A 22742-nucleotide genomic window follows, 5' to 3' on the forward strand; every position below is an offset into this window, starting at 1 on the left:
ATTGTTCTATGTTGGGTGGGGAAACTTATTTCTCTGAGGGCCATTTGCTTCATGAGACCATACAAAATTATCAACTAAAAAAATTAGCCAGCAAAGATAGGTTATTACTGCTTTCTTGCAAGAGCACCAAATCAACAAATCAAAAATGGTAAATTGAGGGGTGTAACATCTGCTCACATCAAATCAACTGTTATCTCTCTCCAAATAAATGTATGACACATTAAATATTGAGATAATGTAGAAAAATATTTTATTGCTCCCAAAACATCCTCTACAATCCTCTCCGTGGTTCAAAAATTCATTCATCAATGGACTATTGGTTTTTGAAAAAGGTTTCCTACCAAAGAAACCACACTTTATGTATTGACAATCCCAAAGAAAATAATTGAAAAAAACTGAATGAGAACATTGTATATTCATGCAAGATATCTTGATCAAATTCTTTTGTCATTCTTAGCTAGTGGAATTTATTTGATCCTAGTTTCATTCCCTTGCAGTCAGTTGATATAAATAAAGTGTCAGAAGGCAATATTTGAGAAATCACAGTTTAATGTGGCTGCAAAAGCATGCAAAATGGATACTTGAACTGGGAAGAAAACCTGGGGACACATACACACCGAGCTGTATTTATTAAGCAAGGGTAAGTCATAGCTCTGGGGTACATGGGGGAACTGAAGGACGAATGTCTTTCCTGAAGTTATAAAATGGGTGTCCAGCACTTTTCCCTGCAGATGCTGTTTTACCTATCAAGATCTAGTTAAAGAGCAATGTCATGATAAAGAAACTTGAAGTAGTGTCCACGGGGTCTGGACACTTTCATAACTTTGGAAACGAGACACTTTTCACTGAGTTTGACATTTTGCCTTGGGGAAATGATTTACTCTTGCTTCATAACTATGGCCCCTTAAGAACACAAGCTACGCACTTTACCATACAGCATTTATATAAGCATGTTTTATCTTAATGTTTATGCACATGCATGTCACACAAACAGGCACACCAATTGGTATCTCGGATATTCTCTCCATAGGAGAGAGAAAAGGGGGATGTAATGAGAATAGAGCTTATTCAACAGGCTGCCTTATGTCAAATGACAGAGTGTGCTTCAGACAAAGATTCAAAAACAAAACTAAAAACCTAAATTTTAAAGTGGAAAAGATTTCTGGAGTGGAGATAAAACATGCCTTCATAAAGGCGAAAAAAAAAAAAAAAAAAAAAAAAAGGCCTTTACACAGTATTTCAGTTCTGACAACACTTATTTACCAGCAATTGATGTTAGAACTTTGGAATGTAAAAATCTGGGGTGTATGCATGGATCTGAAACTCATAGATAGACCTTGCAAGACTACCTGAAGCTAACTAGCCACCATATTGGAACTCATACAGAGAAATTATCATTATTTGGGAAGCATTGCTACTGTAGCTTATTTTTGGAACTGTGAGCTTTCCATGCCTTTATTTTTTAGTTTACTTTTATTTCAAAATTGAGGAGGCAGATGTCAATGCTCCTATTCCATGCTGCTTTAAATGATGTAAAATAAGATGGCTGAAAGTTCTAAAACATACACAAGGTCTTCCCATGAGTTTAAAATCAGTGGGCAAATGGAACTACTACACAAACTCAGCATGTTCAAAAAAAGAAAAACTATGCCTCTAATTTTCCCCTAAAATTTTTTTTCATGTCACTGATGACATTTCATGATTACTTTCAAAATGCAAAACTTAAAAAGCACAAATCATACTCTTGTGTTTTAAACAAAACCCTAAGTGAAGATATGATAGATCAAATGGCAGTGTGCTTCTAGTTACTCTTTATGCTAAACATGAAAAAGATATGTTTGGTGAATAATCAGGAAATCATGGAACCTTTAAAGACTTATGTCAGCTAACAAAAACTTGAATACATTGGGGGGTAAAAAAAAAAAAAAAAACAGAAAAGAGGAATGAAGAATAAAGAGAAACCATGTCTGCATGAGCACTGTCTTTTCCACGAAGCCACCTTGAGTCAGCGCAATTTAATAAGCAAGCCACAAGGAAACTAGATGATGATATCGGCAACTATTGTCTGTACCTATTCTAGTACCACCCCAGCCACCAACCACTCACATGGTTGCTAGTTTACATTAATAAGAACTTGCCTTGTAACCATTCCTCATCCACTTCAGCTGGCAGCACGCAAATAGCGGAAATTTATGAGAAATACTGCCTTACAGTCACTAACATTTTCTTCACACAGCAGCTTGCATGTAACTTGTTTCACAGCTGGGGCAGAACCCATTCCTAAGACATGGCACATATGGTCATCTCAAGAATATCCCCATCTTTGTTAATATCTCTGAAGTTCTATGCACAAACATTGTCACCACCACTGTAACTCTCAGGAGGAGTCCACATCTTTCACATCTGTTGTTGTCTGTATTTGAGACAACTGCTTGCGGAATTTTTCTGCTTCTTCCTCTTTTGCTCGCAGCTGCTGCTTGTATTCCTCGGCCTGCCTCTGGACCGCTTCCAGCTGCCGCCGCAGCGCACTTCGCTCTAGGTCACCATCTTCCTCATCCTGAATGCAGAGATAAGAATTAGTTTAAGCTATCATGTCAAATGGTACCACAAAGTAACAAGCTAGAGAGATAAGTATAACATCAGTTGGCCAGCACTTGCTCAGGCGCTCAAGAGACAAACCCCTTACTGACAGGTGTGTTTACCAGCTTCATCATCAATGCACTCACTTCATTCTCATCCTCTGTTGCCTGGGTAACAGTGATTGTTGTACCATCTCCCTCCTCTATGATTAGGGTTCCTTCCATAGCATGATGCATGTCTGGTGTCACTTCTGTTATCACTGCAAACATTGTAAATATCTACAGTCCAAGCGGCTTGATACTTTCATGTGAATTAAAATAAAAGTAGAAGTAGCCGAAACAATGCTTTAAAACAGACACAATGACTAACCTCCCTCAGCCTCTTCCACAATCTCCCCCTCTACAGGTAGCTCAGTACCATCTTCAGTGACTGTGACTAGGACAGGTGTTTCCTCTGATAAATCCTCTGCATTTGGGTTTGCCACAATAGTGATCACCTTCTGAAATAACACCTTGTTTCATGAAACATGATCCATGCATTCTAACAAAGACAGGAAATCTGGTTTAACTAAAGGAAAGCACATCAATGTAACATTTTCGCATTTGTTTTCTATATGCATTATCTTTGACATTCTATCTGGATGGTTGGTGCATACATACTAAGCTTGAACAGACATCAGACATCTGGTGCACTGATGCATGTCTGTGACCGTTAAGACTCTAGAAGATTTTAGATGCTTGTAAATACTGTCTAGACTTCCGTAAATTTTGATCTATTTAGCATACCTGTATATAAGCCACACCCACTAAATTTTTTTCAAATCGCTACCTTTTTTTCTTAAATAAGCTGCACTAGTTTATAAGTCGCAAATCTATTCAACTTGAAAGCAGCACCATAGGCATTTTGTCTCATTTTCAGCTTGATGAGGCTGTGTGCTTCAGCAACTGATCCGAATGCTTCAATTGTATGCAACTTTGATTTAAAAAACGTGAACAGTTAACAATTTAACATGTTCATTTAAAAATTAATCGAAATCTTAAAAATCCCCAAACAAGCCACATCACTGTTTAAAGCAGCAGGGTTTAAAGCTGGGGAAAAAGTCACAGCTTATAATCCAAAATTTATGGTAATTATGCATGACCTGGTTCTACATGAAATGACTTAAAATAAATAAATAGCGCATTTGTATAGCGCCTTTTTCCAGCATCAGCCAGACTCATGGCACTTTGTATACAGGCATGCAAGGATATCATATTAATTTATACATACAATAATTAAATAATATAATATTAATCCCCCTTTCTTTAGTGATCCAACCTGATAGGATCCAGCAGGCCCTGCAGGAAGAGGGGTGTGCAACTTGCCAAAGTGAGGGAACAGACGGATATGAAAGACCTCACTGACAAGAGAGCCTGATATAAAACTTGCCAACATGTCACTGTGATGTAGGTAGTGGCTAAGTTCTGTTGTAAAACACAATGGTCTGGTGCATGGACTTAAAGCCTTAGGACACAAACTCACACCAAACAAATGAATAATTCTGTGCAACGCCTTGACAGCAGCAGCTGCATTGACCAAACAATGGCCGTGTCCCTGAGAACTTGAGCTCTGACTCTTGCTAACCACCAACTTTTCTTTGAACACTGCCTTCCCATCATTGTCAGATGTCACCTAAATCTCAATAAACTCTCTAGACACAAACACAGAGTCTGGAATCGATGGACGATGTGAACTGTTTGCTGTGGTTGGGTAGAATGAAGCTGGCAACTCCCAGATACTCTGTCACTGCATTAATCTTTCTCTTGCAGTCCTGTTTCTTGTCCTTCATACAGCTGACCAAGCCAAAAGATGAGAGACAACACAAGACTGTTGCACATCTCTGTCCAGCCCTTTCTGTTTAGTGCTTTGCTATCCTGTGGTGCCACACTGCTGGTGATGTGTAACACTGCTGGTCTTCTTGCAGCTTTTCGTAGACTTTCAACTGCTCTTCTAAATCAGTGATGCCCAACCTTTTTCGGCCTGCGGGCCATATCCATTTCGGACAGCCGTGTTGCGGCCATATCCATTTTGGACAGCCGTGTCGCGGGCCATATCCATTTCGGACAGCCGTGTCGCAGGCCATATCCATTTCGGACAGCCGTGTCGCGGGCCACTTCACCGCAAAAAATACAAAAAAGAAAAAAAAATAGAGCAGATACCATTTTTTATTAGAAACAAGTTGTACTTACCATTAATTATGTAGTAATTAGTGGGATATTTGAAGTTGTTTTCCCGAAACAAACTTCTGAATGTCCGGCTGCATCGTAGAGACACCAAGTCGGAGCACTGAATCGAAATGTTCGTCCATCAAAAAAAAGATTGAGAGACGCCCCTACGTGGGGATAAATACTTTTTCCTTTTTTTCGTTTTTTTTTATATTACTAACATGCCGATTTCCTGCACTGTGGACAGAAGTTTCGCGGGCCGGATGGCACCGCGTCGCGGGCCATATCTGGCCCGCGGGCCGTAGGTTGGGCATCCCTGTTCTAAATGAATCAAACACGTCAATACACCAGAAATACAAACTTAAACAAACAAAATAACTTGATGTCAAGGAACTGTACAAGCAGACAGCATCAACATAGAAGCACATTTGAACTACAAAACAAAAGCTGTTCCATTTCGCCTGAAAGATATGAGCTATTTGTCTTTTAATGTTTCAGCCATCTGCCATCCTCTATGTTGGATCTGTATTGAAACAGTCTTTGTCATCATTCTTAGCCGTGATCAGTAAACAGCCAGTTAGATCAATGAAAATGGTTAAGGACATTTAACATGAGGGCGACTTGCTGCAGCTCGCTAGCATTTTAGTTACTCAGTCAGCTTAGTTCATAGTATTCTTAGGGTTCACTTCTACTATGGTATATATGTATACATGTATACAACCTCATTTGCTGGCGGAGAGTCTAGTTTCAGACTTTCATCTATCTCACCAACTTTCTGGATCCTGGACTTTTTTAATAAACAGGCAACAGAGAGTTTCTGTTAATGGTCTTCTCTCAGATCCTGTTGTCACCTGTACAGGTTCCCCTCAAGGTTGCTGGTTGTCTCCACTACTGTTCATACTGTATATTAACAGTTGTAAAAGCACTAGGGATAGGAGCTTTCTTGTGAAATTTTCTGATGACACTGCCTTGCTGTCTCTTTTGTATAATAGTGAACATGATCATAGTGGTGCTCTTCGTGACTTTGTTTGAACACTTTCTTGTCTTGAATGCCTCAAAGACTAAGGAAATGATTTCTGACTTTCGGACAAACATACCTGAGGCAGTCATCAGTATTATCTATGATGATGCCATCGAGGTAGTAGACACTTACATATACAGGAGGTCCTTGGGTTATGTCAGTCCCGAGTTACGATGTTTCATGGTTACATCTCCCATTTAGGGTTGTCAAGGTTTGAGGCTGAGAATCCCAACATGGACAGGTACACTAAGGTTGCCAGAGGGATCATGGATTGCCTGCAGTGTTACCAGGAGATCTTGGAGGAGAAGATGGTCTCCTTCCAGACTAACCTGGAGCAGTATTTCAAGAAGATAGAGAGGCCTGCAAGAGATCCTGTACCCTCTACCTCAGCTGCCTCTTCAGATTTACCTGCCCCAGTATCTCCAGCACCTTTTGCAGCTTCCTCCTCCCATTAACCCAGTATGTTATTTACGTACAGTATGTACGTATATTTCGACTTACTTAAAATCGGTTAACAACGCGACGTACGAACAGAACGTCGTAAGTCGAGGACCCCCTGTATCTATGTACTATTTAACATCAACACCAACATGATCCTCCATAAGAGCCAACAACGCCTGTACCTCCTATGGAAACTCAGATCTTTTTCTGTCAGCTCTGTCATTCTCAGTCAGTTCTATCAATCCTTCATTGAAAATCTCATCACTTTTTTTTCATCTCTTGGTTCCACAGCCTCTCCATAAGGAACAGGAACAGTCTTGTCTCCCTTGTTAATATCTGTTCCAAGATCCTCGTAAATATCTGTTCCAAGATCACTGGAACCAGGCAGAGGGATTTGGCAGCCTTTTGTCATCAGTAAATCCTCAGGAAAGCAACATGCATCCTCTCTATTTCTGTTCACGTGTTTGCATGAATTTTCCCTCTTGCGGTCTGGCTATAGGTACGCGATGTCTGTCTGCAGAACCAATCATCATTGCAAACCATTCATTCCAGGTGCCATTCACTTGATAAACTCTACTGGCCGAAATCTTGTACCAACCTGAGGTGGCCTGGGGTCACCAACTGGATCTGCTGTTGTTGGGAATGCGGGTGTGCATGGAAGAGGGAATGTGTGCGGAAGAGAGAATGTGCGTGTGTGTGAGAGACACTATTTCAACATGTACATTTATATTATCTCTCTTATATCATGTACATGTATATACATTATTGCTAATACAAGCACTATCTTAAATTGCCCCTGGGGATTAATAAGGTTGTATTGTACTGTGACAAGCAAACAGGGTCATATTGCCACACAACTCAGAATGAATAAAATGCACTTTGCATTTACACACCTGACCACCCTCTCCAACTACTGTTTCCAGTCCACTACCATCATGTGACACATCTCCAAGGGCATCTTGCCGGATGATGTTCAGAGCTATCTTGCCAGCCTCTGAAACATATTCTTTTTTAAACCATGCTACACAAAGCACCTTACATGAAAGACTCATCTCTTAACTAAAGATTTGAAGTGTATTGTCCTCTAACTTCCCCATCAGCAACATAAATCTAGATGCATGCTATGTCATTTTTCTGTACATGTAAAGCATTAAGAATAATATTCCATGGAGAGAAAAGTTGTAACATTTTTTGTTTATAAAGGCTTGACTACAGAGACATGGTTACCATGTGAATCAAAAGCTACATTTCAGAACTCGGCTAAGTATGCTGTATCAAGACTAGATCTAGATAAATCAGGTGACTGTGTCTACATAAGCATGTGCACATATATACATTATACAGGTACATGTGTATATCAGTTTATATATGAATGTCCTGCAATTCCAGATTACCAGTTAGGGTGATGGTCTGACCACTCTCCACTGCAGAAGTAATAAGGCCACCATCAGCAGTTGATATCATAGTGATGCCCTGACTCTCAAGCCAGTTGACAGCATCTGCAGTTGTGTCTAAAGGAAAATCATGGGCCCCAGCTAAAATGAATTGTTGCAGTAACCATCATTGTCTTCAGTGCACAAATATATGCCTACACGACTACTAATCCTACTCCTAAATGTTGTTTCTGAAAAGTAATTCAACAGCATAATCTTATGAAGAAAAAGGTGCACATGTTCCTAATTGTACATGAGGATTTCCTAACGACTAGGCATTCTTGACGTTGAAAAATGTTTTCATTGATGAAAGGAGTAAAATATGTGGTTTATTCTTTCTTTTAAAGGAGTCAGATTAAAGACTGTTACTTTTTAAGATAAAACCATGGTATACTTTCATCGATCATAAATGTCAGTGTGGGTCAATACATATATAGATCACCTAACTTTATTTACATAAAAGTGAAGCTTTTGCCACCTTTGATCTTGTTGATTTGACAACATTTTATTTTATTAAATTTAAACAAAGTAAATGGTTTTATGTAGTTATCCAATATCAAGCAACAAATACAATACAGGTAGTCCTCGGGTTACGATGGTCTCGAGTTACGTCGTTTTGTGGTTACGACGTTCATTCCGACTTACGAGGTTTAGCGTCGTAAGTCGAACTGTACGTGCGCCTCATTCCACGTGCGGCGGACGTCATAGAGTCCAGTACAGTACTGTACTGTACACGGTTACGATTATCAAGGATAAAGATCGCATCCTTGAACATGTGAAAGGATCTGCTCCTATGAAAGCGACAGTGATAACAAAGCGTACTGTACTGTACAATATTTTACTGTACTTATGCTTATTGATAATTATGTAGGGTACTGTGTTAGGAGAGGTGTTTGGATAGGCTAAGTGTTTGCAGTACTGTACTGTTATTATGGTACAGTACTGTATGAACGTATATCCGAAATTCGGTTTACGACGCCGCGTAAGAACGGATCAACGTCGTAAGTCGAGGACTACCTGTACATTGTGGAATTTGAAAAAAAGGCAAGAATGACATACTTGCAGAGTTCATAGGCCCAGTAGCCTCAGCAAGAGCGGCTAAAGTTGCCAGCACAGATGTACTGCTTTGCTCTGAGTCACTGGATATTTCTGTCTTCACTGAAACACACAACTCATACCTCTGGATAATTCATTCCTAGCAATAAAATTTCATCACTCTGGTTACAACCAGCGAGGAAAACCCATTCTGCAAGCTGTGAAATGAAAGAAAACAAATTCAATGAGCTAGAAAATACCCTCAGATTCTGTAAGTCTTTAAACTCATTGAAAAACACAATATCAAAAGTACTCACCCAATACAGTCAAATTCTCACCGATACTATTATTTAGGTCAAATTGGTTAGGTAAAATATATCAACTGAAAGCCTCCTTACCTCCTGAAGTTGTCACAGTCTCTGTCATAATTGGTTCTGTAGTTTCTATGGTAACAGTGTCAACTTCAACATTGCCAATATCTGTGTGTTGTGCCAACTGCAACACCTGTGCTATATCAGTACGTCCATTGGCAATGGCAATATCCAAAGGAGTACGATCAAACTGCAATACAAGAGCACCCAAATCACATTTGATGTAGAAATATTTTCTTCTCATCCTTCTGAGCTTTTTATGCATGTAAAATTTTAAATAAAAATAAGTATCCCCTGTAATCTCAGATTTTTTTTTTAGTTCCAAGGCTCTGTTTTCAAATCACATGGAAAATCCTTTTTCTTTTAATAACAAGTGTTATAAAAACCTTGTCTTCACAGCTGAGATCTGCTCCTGACCGAAGCAAGAGTTCTATGATGCCCAGATGGCCCTTTTCTGTTGCCCAGTGAAGTGGCGTCATCTTGAGCTGCAAGTAGTCAATATCAACCATGAAAGTTAATATTGAGAGTAAATGCTTAAATAAGAGAATGAAAGAGTTTACATCAGACGGGCTATCAAGATTACCAGCTAATAAATTAATAAATAAATACTGGTCTGAATTTTTAAAAAATACTAAAAGAAAAAAATCTGTCCTTTTTTCACTTCCAAGTTATATGTCATCATGAAGATTAACATTTAAGCTGTGGCTGGATTCCTTCACTCCTGCAACCCAGCATTCTTTGGCAGGAAACCTATTAGCTAATGTAGCTTACAATACAATACAATACAACTTTATTAATCCGCAAGGGCAATTACAGGTATGATGACACGCCAGCACACTAGAGGGAAGATTATGTAAGATATTAAAGGGAATAGATTCTGGCGACATACACACACATGTGCACACACACCCACTCATATAGTAACACAGCAACAGGAGGTTCAGTGGGCACCCCGCACAAGGTCACCTCAGGCTGACACATCATCACAGCTAGTGGAATTGAAGAAGTGGATGGCTCGCGGAATGAACGAGTTACGGTAACGGTTCGTTCGACTTACCGGTACAGCGTATCTACGACCAGACCGCAGAAGTGAGAACTCACTCGCCAACACATGACCAGGAATAGTTAGGATACGAGATGCCGTCCTAAGGATTCGCTGCTTATTTAAGAGGGCTAAATCCCTCTGCTTGGTTCCGGTGATTTTGGAACAGATCTTAACAAGGGAGACAAGGCTGTTCCTGTTCCCTACGGAGAGGTTGTGAAACCAAGATGTGAAAGAAAAGGTGATGAGACTCTCAATGAAGGACTGATAGAACCGAGTGAGGATGACTGATAAGATTTTTGAAAAAAAAAAAAGTTTACAGGAAAGATTCCGCAGGGGATTAAACCAACATGTTTACACTATTTAGCATGATGTGGGAAAAAATCTGACTTCCAGCTGTAAATTTTTACCCTTTCACAGAAAACTGTGAACCTAGGTGTGGAGCAAGGTACACAAACAGCATAAAAACTCTCTTAACGAACCATGTCTTTAGCATCGATATCAGCAGAGTTTTGCAGGAGAAGTTCTACAATATCTAGATGGCCCTCCTGTGCAGCAACATGCAGTGGTGTGCGGTCCACCTTGGTGCGTGCATCTCGACTTATGCCAGACCGAAGGAGTACCTCTGCAGTCTGATGATGGCCATGCTGTGCTGCAAAGTGCAGAGGAGATGTTCCGAGCTAAGGAATAAAAAACAAAAACCTAATGCAAAAATGAAAAATTGTTCTAATGCATAAAATATATGGTAATTACTAAAGCAATAATATTTATGCAAACCATATTTATAATTTTGTTATTTAGAGACAAGATGGTGTGTTATTTATAAAATGTCACAATTTTTTTAAATGCTGCTTTAATCCTGCAGTACAGCTGAAACTCACCCAATCTGTGGTGAATGGTGCTCCATTTGACATGAGAGCACGGACTGACTCGGTATCGCCATGTTTAGCTGCTTCCAACAAGCGCTTGCCCAGATCAACAAGTGACATGCTGCAGGCTGGGGCAGCCAGCACCTGCACCGTTGTCAGCTTTGGTGCTGATGTCATGCTGATGCTGTCACAGAGACACAAAAAACTTTTACAGTCTATTCACAGGCTGAAACCAGATACACAAAAAATGTTTCCCTTTTAAAGTTCTCACAAAATTCAATAAATCCAATAAAGTAATAATAATAATAATAATAATAATAATAATAAATGCAAAATTTATATAGTGCATACTCACATTCCTAAAGAGCATGCTCTAAGGGCTTAAGAACAAGAACGAGACATGGGCAATATAAAAGGGACAGAAGAACAGGCAAACAACATTTTATGAACGATGGAAAGATTAACAGTACTGATGATGAATAAAAGACAAGCAATAAGTGGAAAAGGAGTGAGGCTGTGAAAAAGAACTAGCATTGTGGAAAAGTGAACAAGTAATGCTTAACGAAGAGGTGCATTTTCAGTGCACATATAAAGGATTCAATAGTGGGTAGGTGGCAGATATGGAGAGTTCCACTGTATGGTAACTAAAAATCCTGTGACCATATGTTGTTGTTCTGGTGACAGTAGTAGTTAGGAGACAGTTGTCAGATGAAGAGCGGAGTTGTTTAGCTGGGACATAAGTGAATAGAAATTCAGAGAAATAGTCGGGGCAGGAGTCAGCAAGGAAATTAAAACATTTATGCACAGACAAATACAAAACATCTTTATTAATCCTTTTCAGGAAATTGTCTGCCAATGTTACTGTTACATAATAAATCAGACATTACATGATACCTCAAGTAGGACATGAAATCTAAGCATACAAAAAAAAAAACAACAAAAATCAAGACTGGGCACTCTGGGAATGAGAGCCAGCAGTAATATATAGGTCCTAGCTGTTATCCTGTACTGTTTTAAAAAAATTTTTTTTCATCAAGTGGTTTAAAGGCTGAACTTCTGCCCTATAGCAGGAAAGAATAGATGGGCTCAGAGGAAATAGGTGAGGGTACTTTGCAGACCAAATGGAAACAATTAAAAAAGCATGATCATTAGGCTTGCAGAAACATCACTCCCTAATGCGCTCCAAGCCAGTGGTTCTAAAAGTATTTTGGATTGCGGATCACTTTACTAAAGTAAAAAAATTATGGTAGACCACCAAGGCCTAAAATCACTATGTACTGTGAATTTCAAATTTAAATTGCCACATTTGTTTCATTACAATTTAAAACTATACTTTTGCGACGGTAGTATGCTAATAAGGTTACATAAAAATTACATGCTTCGCAAAGTACACATAAAAGTTACAAATAAGAAAGTACACTGTGTTACTAAGGGGTAGCAGATAATGCCGTTAAATGATACAATGCTTGCGCTGTGACTTAGTTGGTAAGCAAGTTTTATGCGAACAAGCAGTTGGGCAAATGATGCAATGCTCACTATGTGACATAGTTGGTAAGCAAGAGTTTTATGCAAACAAGCAGTTGGCCATCGATAAAACTAAAACTCGAGTGCAATCAATACTGGACTAATTAGCATATCTGGCAAATTAAACATCATTTTGCTGACATATGATGTCAGCTGCGGACCAACTAACTTATGCTTGCGGCCCACAAGTGATCCGTGGACCACACTTTGAGAACCACTGATCTATGCTTTCCCTAGGTAAAATCATTCTTTCCAACCTTAAAGCTCAAAGTCTGGCTTTAAACATAAACTAAAAATTGTAACAAAGATATTGATTGCCTTGAACTACATCAGTTTGAGAAACGTCAAGGAATCCAACTGACAAACTGTGTTTATAAAAATAAAGCTCAATAAGGCATAGACACATTTAGAAGAATGTACATATGTAGGAAAGGAAAGGGTAGAAAATTCTTGTTCTTGGTTTTCAGCTTCACAATGTACTATAATGAGAAACTAATTGTTGACTTGTTTCAGCACGTCCTATCTTCCCTGACCCACAGATGTAAGGAGCAAACTAATGAGCTTGCAGTTTCAAAATGTATTTGCGATATCTAGTTACTTTTCTCTTTATGATCAGTATACAGTGTTTCATCAGAATAGGCATTTTACAAGATAAGGTGCAAGGAAAAGAACACGATGCCTTGTAAAGCAACGAGTGTAAAATAAAGCAAAGAACGAAAGTATATTAATGTCCTGTGAATATAAATGTGCAGGAGTACTTCTGACATGACGCTTTTTTCCCTAGTCGGTTTTGAAAAAAGAGCAGTTTTAGCAGCATCATAAATCAAGTATTAAAAATAAGTTTAACGAATATTGGATGCATCAAGTACACTTCCCATTTCTGGGAAGATGACGGGGTAGGAAAGATTACGTCTACTTTAGCCCTACATATGATACTTAATCAAACTGTGTTATAGACAGATACTAGACGTTGAATATCTAGTGACTTAACTATTGTTCGACATCACAACTTCCCAATTTGAATGTTATACTCGAAATAACAGAAATAGTGCTACGCTTAATATACATATTGTTTACAAAGAAAAGCTTTAATTCAGTGGACATCTACATCTTGTTCCCGATTTCAGGGAAAAAGAGAGTGAAAGAAACAGTACGAAAAAGGAACATAAATAGAAGACACACTAAACAGAAACAGGAAGAAGCCGCCATTTTCACGAATATAAACGGAAGTTGCATGTGTCCAAAACGGAAAACGCTAATATATACTTCACTTCCGTTAATCTGCTCTACTATTATGTCACCTTTGGAAATCTGAGGACTTAACTCACCTGTTTTATGCCAAACTGTTGACCTAAATTTGCTAAAATATAACGAAATTATCACTAAACACTATCTTTCTTCAAATTGCCGGAAGTAGCCTTACTTGGCGGTACACCGGAAACTCGTGACGTGAAAAAAAAGGTCATTTGCCGATGCTCGACACTAATTTTTCAGAGAGGAAAATACCAGCGTTCTTCTGAAAGAGCCCTTTTGCCTATTAGAATATTTTCAAAGTTATGAGGGTGTTGTTTTCAATAAGTATACATGATATGTCGAAAAGTGTTTGTGGCGCATTACTATATGCGGATGGATAAACCGTTGATAGTACAACCATGCTGTGATGCGTCCCCAATCTAAGCGTGTCGTGTGTTTGGCGTGTGTAGCAAACGCAGCTGACAGGAGTAGGCCCCACCTTTTAGGTAATGGGCGTTGTCCCCTTTTGATGCGTCGGCCCCAAGCATTTTGACGTCACTGTTGGGCAAAACAATGAAGTCCAGCGACGACCAGGGCAGCTGTTTAAAATTCGGATCTCAAGATTACAGATTTTGGAGTAGGCGGATCATAGAAGTTCGGGGTGTTTTGGTTGCTGTGCATTTGCATCAAGCACGTGTTTCCTGTTAAGAATTGTAGACAGAAGAGCAGGCGAAGCGATCGTTTTCGACCTTCTATGCATAAAGGTTACTGTCATGTAGCAAGAAAACTACCATGAAATATGGTTATGCAGTGTAGTGCATATGATATGCAAGCTTAAAATTGTGCTACTGTTATTGCAGTTTAAGGCCACTTCATGCAATGATATTTTTTGATCAAGCAGTCGCTACCAGGTTTAAATATCATTGCCCATTTGTGTTTATTTTGAGGAGACTGTGATTTATTATAACCCAGCTGAGATGGATCTGGAAGCAATTGTGTAGTGTACTAGTTTATTAGTGACACTCCAGTTCACAGTCTTATTTGTGTGATTTTAAGTGGCCAGTATAATCAAACTTTCTTGCCAAGAATAGATTGTCATTGAATGTGTTTAAAGGAAGACTTATTAATTGATTTTTATTGCTAACTCTACACAGGGCTGTGCAACACGTTTGCCATTTCCCCTGAATGTAAAGATCACTGACAGCAAAGAAGACCGTGTCCTCAATGGTGTTCAGGGTACCAGCTGTGATGAACAAGGGGGATGTCCGTGAGGTTGTGATGCTGTGCGAGGAATGCCACTCCAAGATGCTGGCTGTTGGAGAGTTGTTGCTTATATCTTGTGAAGCTCGCCCCGTTTTCACTAACACTGAGGACATGGAACTCACAACCTCAACTTTTACACATTATCGTGACAAAGTCATTGATAAGCTTAACCATATTCTTATCACTTCCAGAGACATATCCTCACAGGTTCACTCAGGGATTGTGCAGTGGAAGCCATTTTGCATCAGACTTCAAGAAATGTCTGCCCTTGTAGTAAGTCTTACTGAGCTGAGCGCTCATATAGGTTATCTTATCGCTGTCAGCTTTCATAATTCCTGTGCTTCTGAACTTGGAGTGGTGAATAAGTACAAGCTTCACCAAGCCAAGCTTGACTTGAAGTTTTGTTGTTCACGCCTAAAGCGATCTTGTGTAGATGACCTTGAACCTCACCTTCTGGTTGACCTCTGCTCCACCATCTCCAGGGCATTATCAACCATTACAGAAGTGTGCAAATATGCAAGTGAAAATGCAAAAGATCCAGAAAACCAGAATCAGTTCAAGCTTTGTGTCAAAAGCATCACATCCACCACCAGCTGCTTGATCTCCAGTGTCAAGTGCTTTAAATCCAACCCTGGAGTTGGTCACTTGAGACGCATCATTGCATTTTGTGAACCTGTGATAGCAACAAGCAGTGCACTTGTTACCTTTGCTTCAGAGGAAGAGTTTGTAGGGTCACCAGCTGTCCTTGGAGAGAGTGCTGCAGAAACCCACAAGTCTGTACTTGGTAAGTATTCACAGATTGTGCAGAAAGCATGCAACTTGGAAAATCAGAAGAATTTGTAACAGTAACTTTTTGTTAATGTTCATTTATTTATATCAAATTTGCTTATGTTACTTGTTGCATTAGTAAATGGATATGTTTAGTATTTGTTGTCATGTGTTTCTTCCTTCCTCGTGTATTGTCAATGTTGTAAATATATTGATAAGGAAGTGTTGAAAGGTTTAAGAAAGAAATCTGACTGTATTGTATTGATGTCTCCTTACTTTTTATTCAGATCATGTGCGTGTCTTGTCAAAAACTATACTTAGGAGAGTGAACTTAAATGGCAATATGAAATTTTTCTTTGAAAGCAATATCTGAATACATAATCAGATGCTCTCTAACAAAATTGAAAGTGAACCCCCATCAAAAATGGCAGATACAATTGGACATAATTGTGAAGTGCCTCCACTAGCTTACTATCCATGAAAAATCCATAGATAGGAAAATATTTTATGGTGTTTTTAAATTGTTTCTAGCAGCATTGAAAGTGGAGGAGACTGATGATGGGATATTGAATGAGGCTTTTTATCACATCCTGCGTCATGTAATTTAAAAAAATGTTGGTGTGTTTGATTTTTATTTATTTACCTCCTACAACCTAAAAGGCTTAAACAGCGTTGCACAAGAAAATTTCCAAGTATCATGATACATTGATCTATTTAAAAATATCTACACAGTGTAAGATAATGTGGGATTTGTATTTTGCAGGAGTGACCATGAGCATAGTATCTGCCAGTGTCCAGATGTGCAAAGCCATTCGAGATCTTGTCTATGATGTCAATAATTCTCGACATCGTGAGCGGGTTCGTTTGTGTGTGGATTCTATTGATAAAGCCTCATCTAAACTCAGGGACTTTCTCCTGTCACACGAGTTCAAGCAAAATTCATCAGCCCCCTCAGTTACTCAAGTTCAAACATCAGAAGCACTAACCCAATCTGCACTGCCCCTTGGATCGGTTACTGACGTTCATAAGGCACAGTGCAATTGATGCCAGCTTGGATGTAGCTTTTTAAGGGTGTTTTTACCCTGCATGTGGGTGTGTAGATGGACAGCATAAACCATCTGTTCACAGTTAATTTACCAGTATTGTCACATACAGCCATGTCCTGACTTCAACATTCAGATTAAACTCTGAATTTTACATTAATTATTGTGGACATTTCCTTTTAAGGCTGGATAAAATGTGAAAATTCCAACTTTTATCAAAGACATGCATGTGCACTGCACTCCTCATACCTGTACCTGCAGATGATGCCATAAATGCATGTTTGAAAGAGAAATATTCATTCTTGCAGGTATGTTTTTGTTTTAAATAAAAAGGGCCTTTGTAACTGAAGTATGTTTAGGTTTAAAGCAGAGCATTCTAATTGTTCTGGTTTAAGCATTTGTTATATAGCCTCATAAATATTTTATTATATGGGTGCTATACTTGGTATTTGTAGGCTGTAGTTTCAGCTGGAAACCATTCCCTATAATTACCAGATGCTTTTTCAGTCCTATGTTTTTTTTCCTTGGGCTGTGTGTTAGTCATAACTGAATGTTTTTAGTGTGCATGAGGAAAGGGAATATTTTTTTTGGTATAAGTGTGTTGAGGGGCATTTATTGGGTTAAGATGTGGCAGGAAATTTCTTTAGGAATACATGTATACTTTGAATTATTTGCCATAGTATTTAAATAGAAAGTACAGCATTTACAATACTGTAGTTTCTGTAATACTGTTATTGTCCTCAAGGTAAGGATGCATTCAGAATTACAGCAGACATTAGTTTTGACCTTAACCAAAGACATTTCTAAAAATTTAGGCATAAAAAAAAATTTATGAGTATTTTTGACCTGCTGAAAAGAAGTGATTTTAATTTTTGTGTGTGCAAAGCATAGCCTGAGCAGTATCATATAATATTAATCTTATGGGCATGTCCTGTCATGGAGTCTTATGTCTGTATCATACATATATCAGCTGGTATCTGAAATTGATCTTTTGTTCAAAAGATCTGAAACCCAATTTTCATGGATGTAAAAGCCTATTTACCATTATTGTTTGTGGTAAATCAATATGCTGCCAGCACTTTTCAGAACACTATAGGGATTTTTATGAATGCTATAAAAACTTGCTAAACCACAAGTTTTCTAGCTATCAGCTATTGATTTTGGATTATGTCTGTGTATGTTGTTAGCATTTCAAATACCCAATTTTAATTATTAAATGCTCAATGATAATATTAGTAGTAGACTGTTCAGTGGTATTAGCCAGTAAAGCTTTTTTTAAAAAGCTGTTGCAAATTTATAGGTGAACCTATATATATTGCACACAGCTTTGAATAGTAATTTATGCAGAAGGAGTTAAGCATGAGAAAAAAGCTGTGGAAAAGAAATTTATTGTAATAAACTGCAGCATATGATCTTAAAATAAATTTTTGGATTTCCATGTGAACAGTTTTGTTTCTTTTTTTGTACAGAAAGTCTATGATTTCTGTTAGTGCTTTTTATGTTGTATAGCAGTTGTATTTATGGCAGTAGTTTGATATATTTTAAAATTCCCTTAGGAAGCTAAACTCTCTTTTTTTGTGACCAGCACATTTCAGACAGAATCTTGCCTTGTTATGAATCAGATTATTTTAGTTGAAGGTCATTTTTGCATTATTTCAGGTACAAAAGTTTTTGTATAGGCATTGGATCAACATATTTTATTATAACCTGTTCATCCCAGCATTATAAGTAAGAAGGGTGTATCATGAATTGGGATTTTTTTTCCACCAGATGCCAATGAGTGGATGACATTCTTGTATATGCACATCTATTCTGCATTCCTCCTGGGAATTCAGTTCATGTTCATACATCTTTTATACTATTTGTCTCCCTTACCAGTCTGAAAATGATAAAATCTCTTCATACTTCAGCTTGTCAGTCCAGCTGATACCACGAGCTGGGAAGTGACCTCCAGTCTGTATGATGATCTTTACCTTCTTCTGCCTTGATCTTGTTTCTCCTGGCTGTGTATGGTAAGCACTCTGTTCTTTCTTTTAACTTTCCTTGGCACAAAGCATACACAGCTATTTAATAATATGAAGCTTTTGATGGATCAGGAATCAAACTCCAGAATTCTAGATGCGAGAAGTGGCCTGCTTTGTTTTGTGTTATATTTGGATGCCAAGATTTCTGAAATAAAATTGCATTTACGGGTACTTGGTAGTAGGATCATAATGCCTAGGATCTTGATGCCCTTTCCACCAGAAATGGTCACATCTACATTACACTAAACATAAATTGTTTGAATATTCCTTCAGTTATCATTGCCAGTACCGTAGCATTTCAGATTTTCAGCTTGTTCATGTTAATTTGAAATTAGTCATTTTGCAATGTAATAATCCTGTATATTCCTCCAAACTGTTGCACAAAAGAAGAGAAAAATGCTGTTGTACATTCTGTGCTTGCTTGCCTGTGCACATGCATGCACTTGTGTTTTCATTGTTTATCTCCCATCATGTGATCTCTTTAATCTGACATTTTATAAGCATGAAATTTCTTATTAATACCCAGGGAAAGTAACTGCAGCACTGAAGATTATTTAACCTGCAAAGTAGGGCATCAACTTATTCCTGACTTCATCTAGTCATAACACCATTTTTACTGTAGGTTAAAAACACGTTATTAGCTCTGTCAACTTTTGCAATATACTCATTGTGATAGTGTGTGCATGTGTATGTACTTGTGGCCATCAATACAAGCGCCTATGTTTGTTTTGTGTTTCAGCATCAAAAGCTGGTCTGCTGATAACAAGTATAACACTTCCAGACTGTTCTTTCTTCACATTTTTTCTGACTATATAAATGTTTTGGCTAGCTTTACAGCGCTAGCATCAGTCCTTGTAAGCCTAATGTTGAGTGTCTTGATAACAGTTTGTACTTTCAGAGGGACTGTGAAGGTAATATCTTTTTTCCTGTGAAAGTTCTGTCTCCATTTGTATTCTATTGTTGTAGGAGGTGGAGGAAGACATACATCTTCTCTTTAAGTTCCAGTTTTGGCATGCTGCAGTTAGACTATAATTACACTCATTTTTTTGGAATTTGTGGTATTGTGTAAAACATATTGATGGTAGCGACTGAATGACATTTCAAGAACTGTAGGAACATGTTTTGTGCAGTCTTGAAATTCTCATACCTTGCTTATTGACCAGTTTATGAAAGACATTTAAATGGGGAAAGCTGATAGACATGTAATGATAAAGAAACCCTGCCATTATTTAGTTGTTTCTTATGTTTTTGACACTGGATCCTGTAACCTTTTACAGACTTTTGACTATCTTTACGTTTCCCCAAGCTGATTTTTGATTTGATAATTAGCAGAAAGAAAAACACATAGACAAATAGAGTTTTTCATCCTGATTTTAATGATACCAATCTTTTTTTCTATGGTCAAATAGTTTCCAGATTATAATAATTTTTGAATAATTTTCTTCTTAAAACTAAAAATGAATAAAATGCTTATTTTGAAATGCAAGTGCACTAACAATTAAGCACTAAACACTTAAAATCATCCTCTGGTAGCACTACCTAATCAATAAGCTTAATAATGTACTACATTATTAAGAAACACATATGCTTACTGTTATGTTAAATACATATAATGCAGTTAATGCCAGAAAACATACTTCGTGCTTTTTTTTTCTTTTTGTGATTGGTTCACTTTTTGCAATGCATCACTATTATCTACTTCTGTTTGCATTATTGGGAGCTCCCATAAGTAATAAACCAAACACACCGATAGTTACACTCACATTTAACATGCACACAAATGAAGGGTTCCAATTATTAGGACTGCATTAGGACCCCTTCTATCTCCCTTCTCTGAATTTTCATTACAAGATGGTTACATTTAATGAAAGTGAAACCATGGGTTTATAGATTTAAATTATTTGTAAAGAACAAAATAATGTGTCACAGAAAAAGTTGTCTTGCTGCATAAAATGAGTGCGTTGATATCATTTTTTCAACTTTGCTTAATATTGGAGCGTTTAAGGTGAAGGTAATTAAATCGGTGTTTTTGTTTATTATTACTCCTCAAGGAGCATAGGGCCACAACACCTCGCTAGAAGACCCAGTTTTGGGCAGCCCCACTCAGTGGGCCCAGAGTAGTTCCAATGTCTTTAAATGCTTTGTTTTGTAAAATGCAAGGGGTGAAATGAAAAATGAAACAGAAATAACATGATATCAAATCCTTTAAAGAGAGCATTATCATCATAATTAAATAAGCACTTTTTGAAACCAATACTTATTTTTGGCATTAGATACGCTTTCAGAATTAGAGTGACAGTTACAAATTCACTGTGTGTCACCACCGCCGTTCAGAGTTTGAACTATTTTGAAAAAATTGTAATGCTGATCCTGTTTATTTCGTTAGTCTCTTCTATCTATTGAAAGGTGTATGAATCCTTCAGTATTGTTTACATTTTGTTACTTAACCATAAAGAATGTTACATGTAACTAAAATTAAGTGTTTACAGATTAGTTTTACTTTTAACTTTACAAATTTTCATTAAAATGCTTTTTGTTGTCAAAGCTTTTGTCAGAAACAGCTATAATCAGTGGCGTAAAGACATTTTTTAATGATTCATCATTATATATTAAAAGCATAGCTACATGCTCATGCAAAAGGTTTTGTGTGTGTGTGCTTACAAAATTACACTGGAAAGTGCAGAATTTTGTTACAGGATCCAGATTAACATTACATTGTGCTTATTGAGTTGTACTGTTTTGAATTTAGGCGGAGTGACCTGTGTTAAGAAAGCAATTGCTGCTGTTTCCCCTCCATATTACAGAATTGACTGGTGTTGTTAGAATACATCAGAATAATGTTAAGTTAGAAGTATTTGCTAGTACTGTTACACAATGTTGCATTTTAACTTGGTTTCCATAGTTCTTTTTCATACTACTGTTACTCCTCCAGAGAATTTTTTTTTTTTATTCAACACATCTCACTGACTCTTAACACACATCCATCGTGCACAGAGCTACACTATGCTATGTTTTGATGACAGTACTTGTCATTAGCTCACACTAGTCACATGGGATACATTTAAGCAATAAAAGCTCACTCTTTGCGTTTCTCGCTCTCACATATGCCCCACGTCTATGCTTGTATGCACACAGAAAAAGGATTTTTTTTATATTATTGTAAAGGGTCTGGATTTTATAGTACATCTTTCCCTTTTCTGTCGTTAACTTTTCAAGTTATTTGTTATTATTTAGGAATATTTTAGGATCGGTTTTAACTCGACAGTGTTGTGTGTGTAAACACCTGTTCCAGAATGTTTTCCTGGATATGTACAAAATCGCTCATTCAAATACTTAAATCGTTTTTCATCTTTGTACATATCTAGTTCACACTGATGCCCAGGTAAAGCAACGATAACTGATATTACAGATGCTGATGAGAAAGAATGGAAACATGATTTTAAAAAATACAGTGCAATGCAGCATGTTTTGTGACTTGTTCTTGCCCGCGTGAGCATCTGAAAGTTGAATCTCTTGTGACACACACACACACGGCTTGGAGTCTGCGAAGCTGGTGCCCGCAACGTAACCATGAGACTTTTTTTTTTTTTACAAACGCATTGGGTTTGTTATAGTTGATCTTCTGTCAAAGGACATCAAGACAAAAACAAAAAAAATTAGCATCGTGTCTGTTATTTACGTTGTTCTGCTTATTAACGCATGAGAGAACTTGGACCAAAAATTGACAAATTCTCTTGATGCAAAGTGTTTATTTACGGAGCTTCTCTTGGTTTTACTTCCGATTTAAAAGACAGTGAGACTGAGACAGAGTGGGCAGCAAGAGGTGTAGTTGTCACTTTGGATTATATAATTATAGACTCGTTTCCCGTGTATTTAGGGGTTGAGATTATC

General features: G+C 37.7%; 2 protein-coding genes across 8 annotated transcripts; one reads left to right on the forward strand and one right to left on the reverse strand.

Annotated features, from left to right (window-relative positions):
- Positions 1-233: 233 nt before the first annotated feature.
- Positions 234-13962, reverse strand: LOC112558166 (GA-binding protein subunit beta-1-like). Of its 4 annotated transcripts, none has more exons than XM_025228446.1 (11): positions 13849-13962; positions 11009-11180; positions 10610-10807; positions 9472-9570; positions 9113-9275; positions 8739-8837; positions 7641-7757; positions 7140-7240; positions 2950-3079; positions 2727-2839; positions 234-2557 (listed from the first exon to the last, which is right to left on the reverse strand). In XM_025228446.1, exons 2-11 carry the CDS (start codon positions 11171-11173, stop codon positions 2378-2380), a joined length of 1365 nt encoding a protein of 454 aa, XP_025084231.1. In that variant the 5' UTR covers positions 11174-11180; positions 13849-13962; the 3' UTR covers positions 234-2377. The 4 variants fall into 4 exon arrangements, with proteins under 4 accessions (XP_025084231.1, XP_025084234.1, XP_025084232.1 ...); XM_025228449.1 differs by lacking the exon at positions 13849-13962 and adding an exon at positions 13703-13720; XM_025228447.1 differs by lacking the exon at positions 13849-13962 and adding an exon at positions 11352-12851.
- A 101-nt stretch (positions 13963-14063) lies between these two features.
- LOC112558174 (talin rod domain-containing protein 1-like) lies at positions 14064-22498 on the forward strand. 4 transcript variants are annotated; one of them, XR_003098087.1, is made up of 4 exons: positions 14066-14517; positions 14908-15800; positions 16548-18839; positions 19591-22498. XR_003098087.1 is itself a non-coding variant. In XM_025228464.1 (3 exons), the coding sequence occupies exons 2-3, from the start codon at positions 14978-14980 to the stop codon at positions 16826-16828; spliced, it is 1104 nt and encodes a 367-aa protein (XP_025084249.1). In that variant the 5' UTR covers positions 14064-14390; positions 14908-14977; the 3' UTR covers positions 16829-22498. The 4 variants fall into 4 exon arrangements, 3 of the variants coding, with proteins under 3 accessions (XP_025084249.1, XP_025084248.1, XP_025084251.1); XM_025228464.1 differs by having other exon boundaries at positions 14064-14390; positions 16548-22498; XM_025228463.1 differs by having other exon boundaries at positions 16548-22498.
- The last annotated feature ends 244 nt before the right edge of the window (positions 22499-22742 follow it).

This window comes from Pomacea canaliculata, linkage group LG2 (assembly GCF_003073045.1).
Source record: "Pomacea canaliculata isolate SZHN2017 linkage group LG2, ASM307304v1, whole genome shotgun sequence".
NCBI lineage: Eukaryota > Metazoa > Mollusca > Gastropoda > Architaenioglossa > Ampullariidae > Pomacea > Pomacea canaliculata.

Coding starts and splice junctions, on each gene's coding strand:
- LOC112558166 (XM_025228446.1), bottom strand. CDS start 11,173: ATGACATCAGCACCAAAGCTGACAACGGTGCAGGTGCTGGCTGCCCCA. Junction 10,808..11,008: donor CACCATTCACCACAGATTGG/GTGAGTTTCAGC, acceptor TTTATTCCTTAG/CTCGGAACATCTCCTCTGCA. Junction 2,840..2,949: donor TGTGGAAGAGGCTGAGGGAG/GTTAGTCATTGT, acceptor CAATGTTTGCAG/TGATAACAGAAGTGACACCA.
- LOC112558174 (XM_025228464.1), top strand. CDS start 14,978: ATGGTGTTCAGGGTACCAGCTGTGATGAACAAGGGGGATGTCCGTGAG. Junction 15,801..16,547: donor AACCCACAAGTCTGTACTTG/GTAAGTATTCAC, acceptor TGTATTTTGCAG/GAGTGACCATGAGCATAGTA.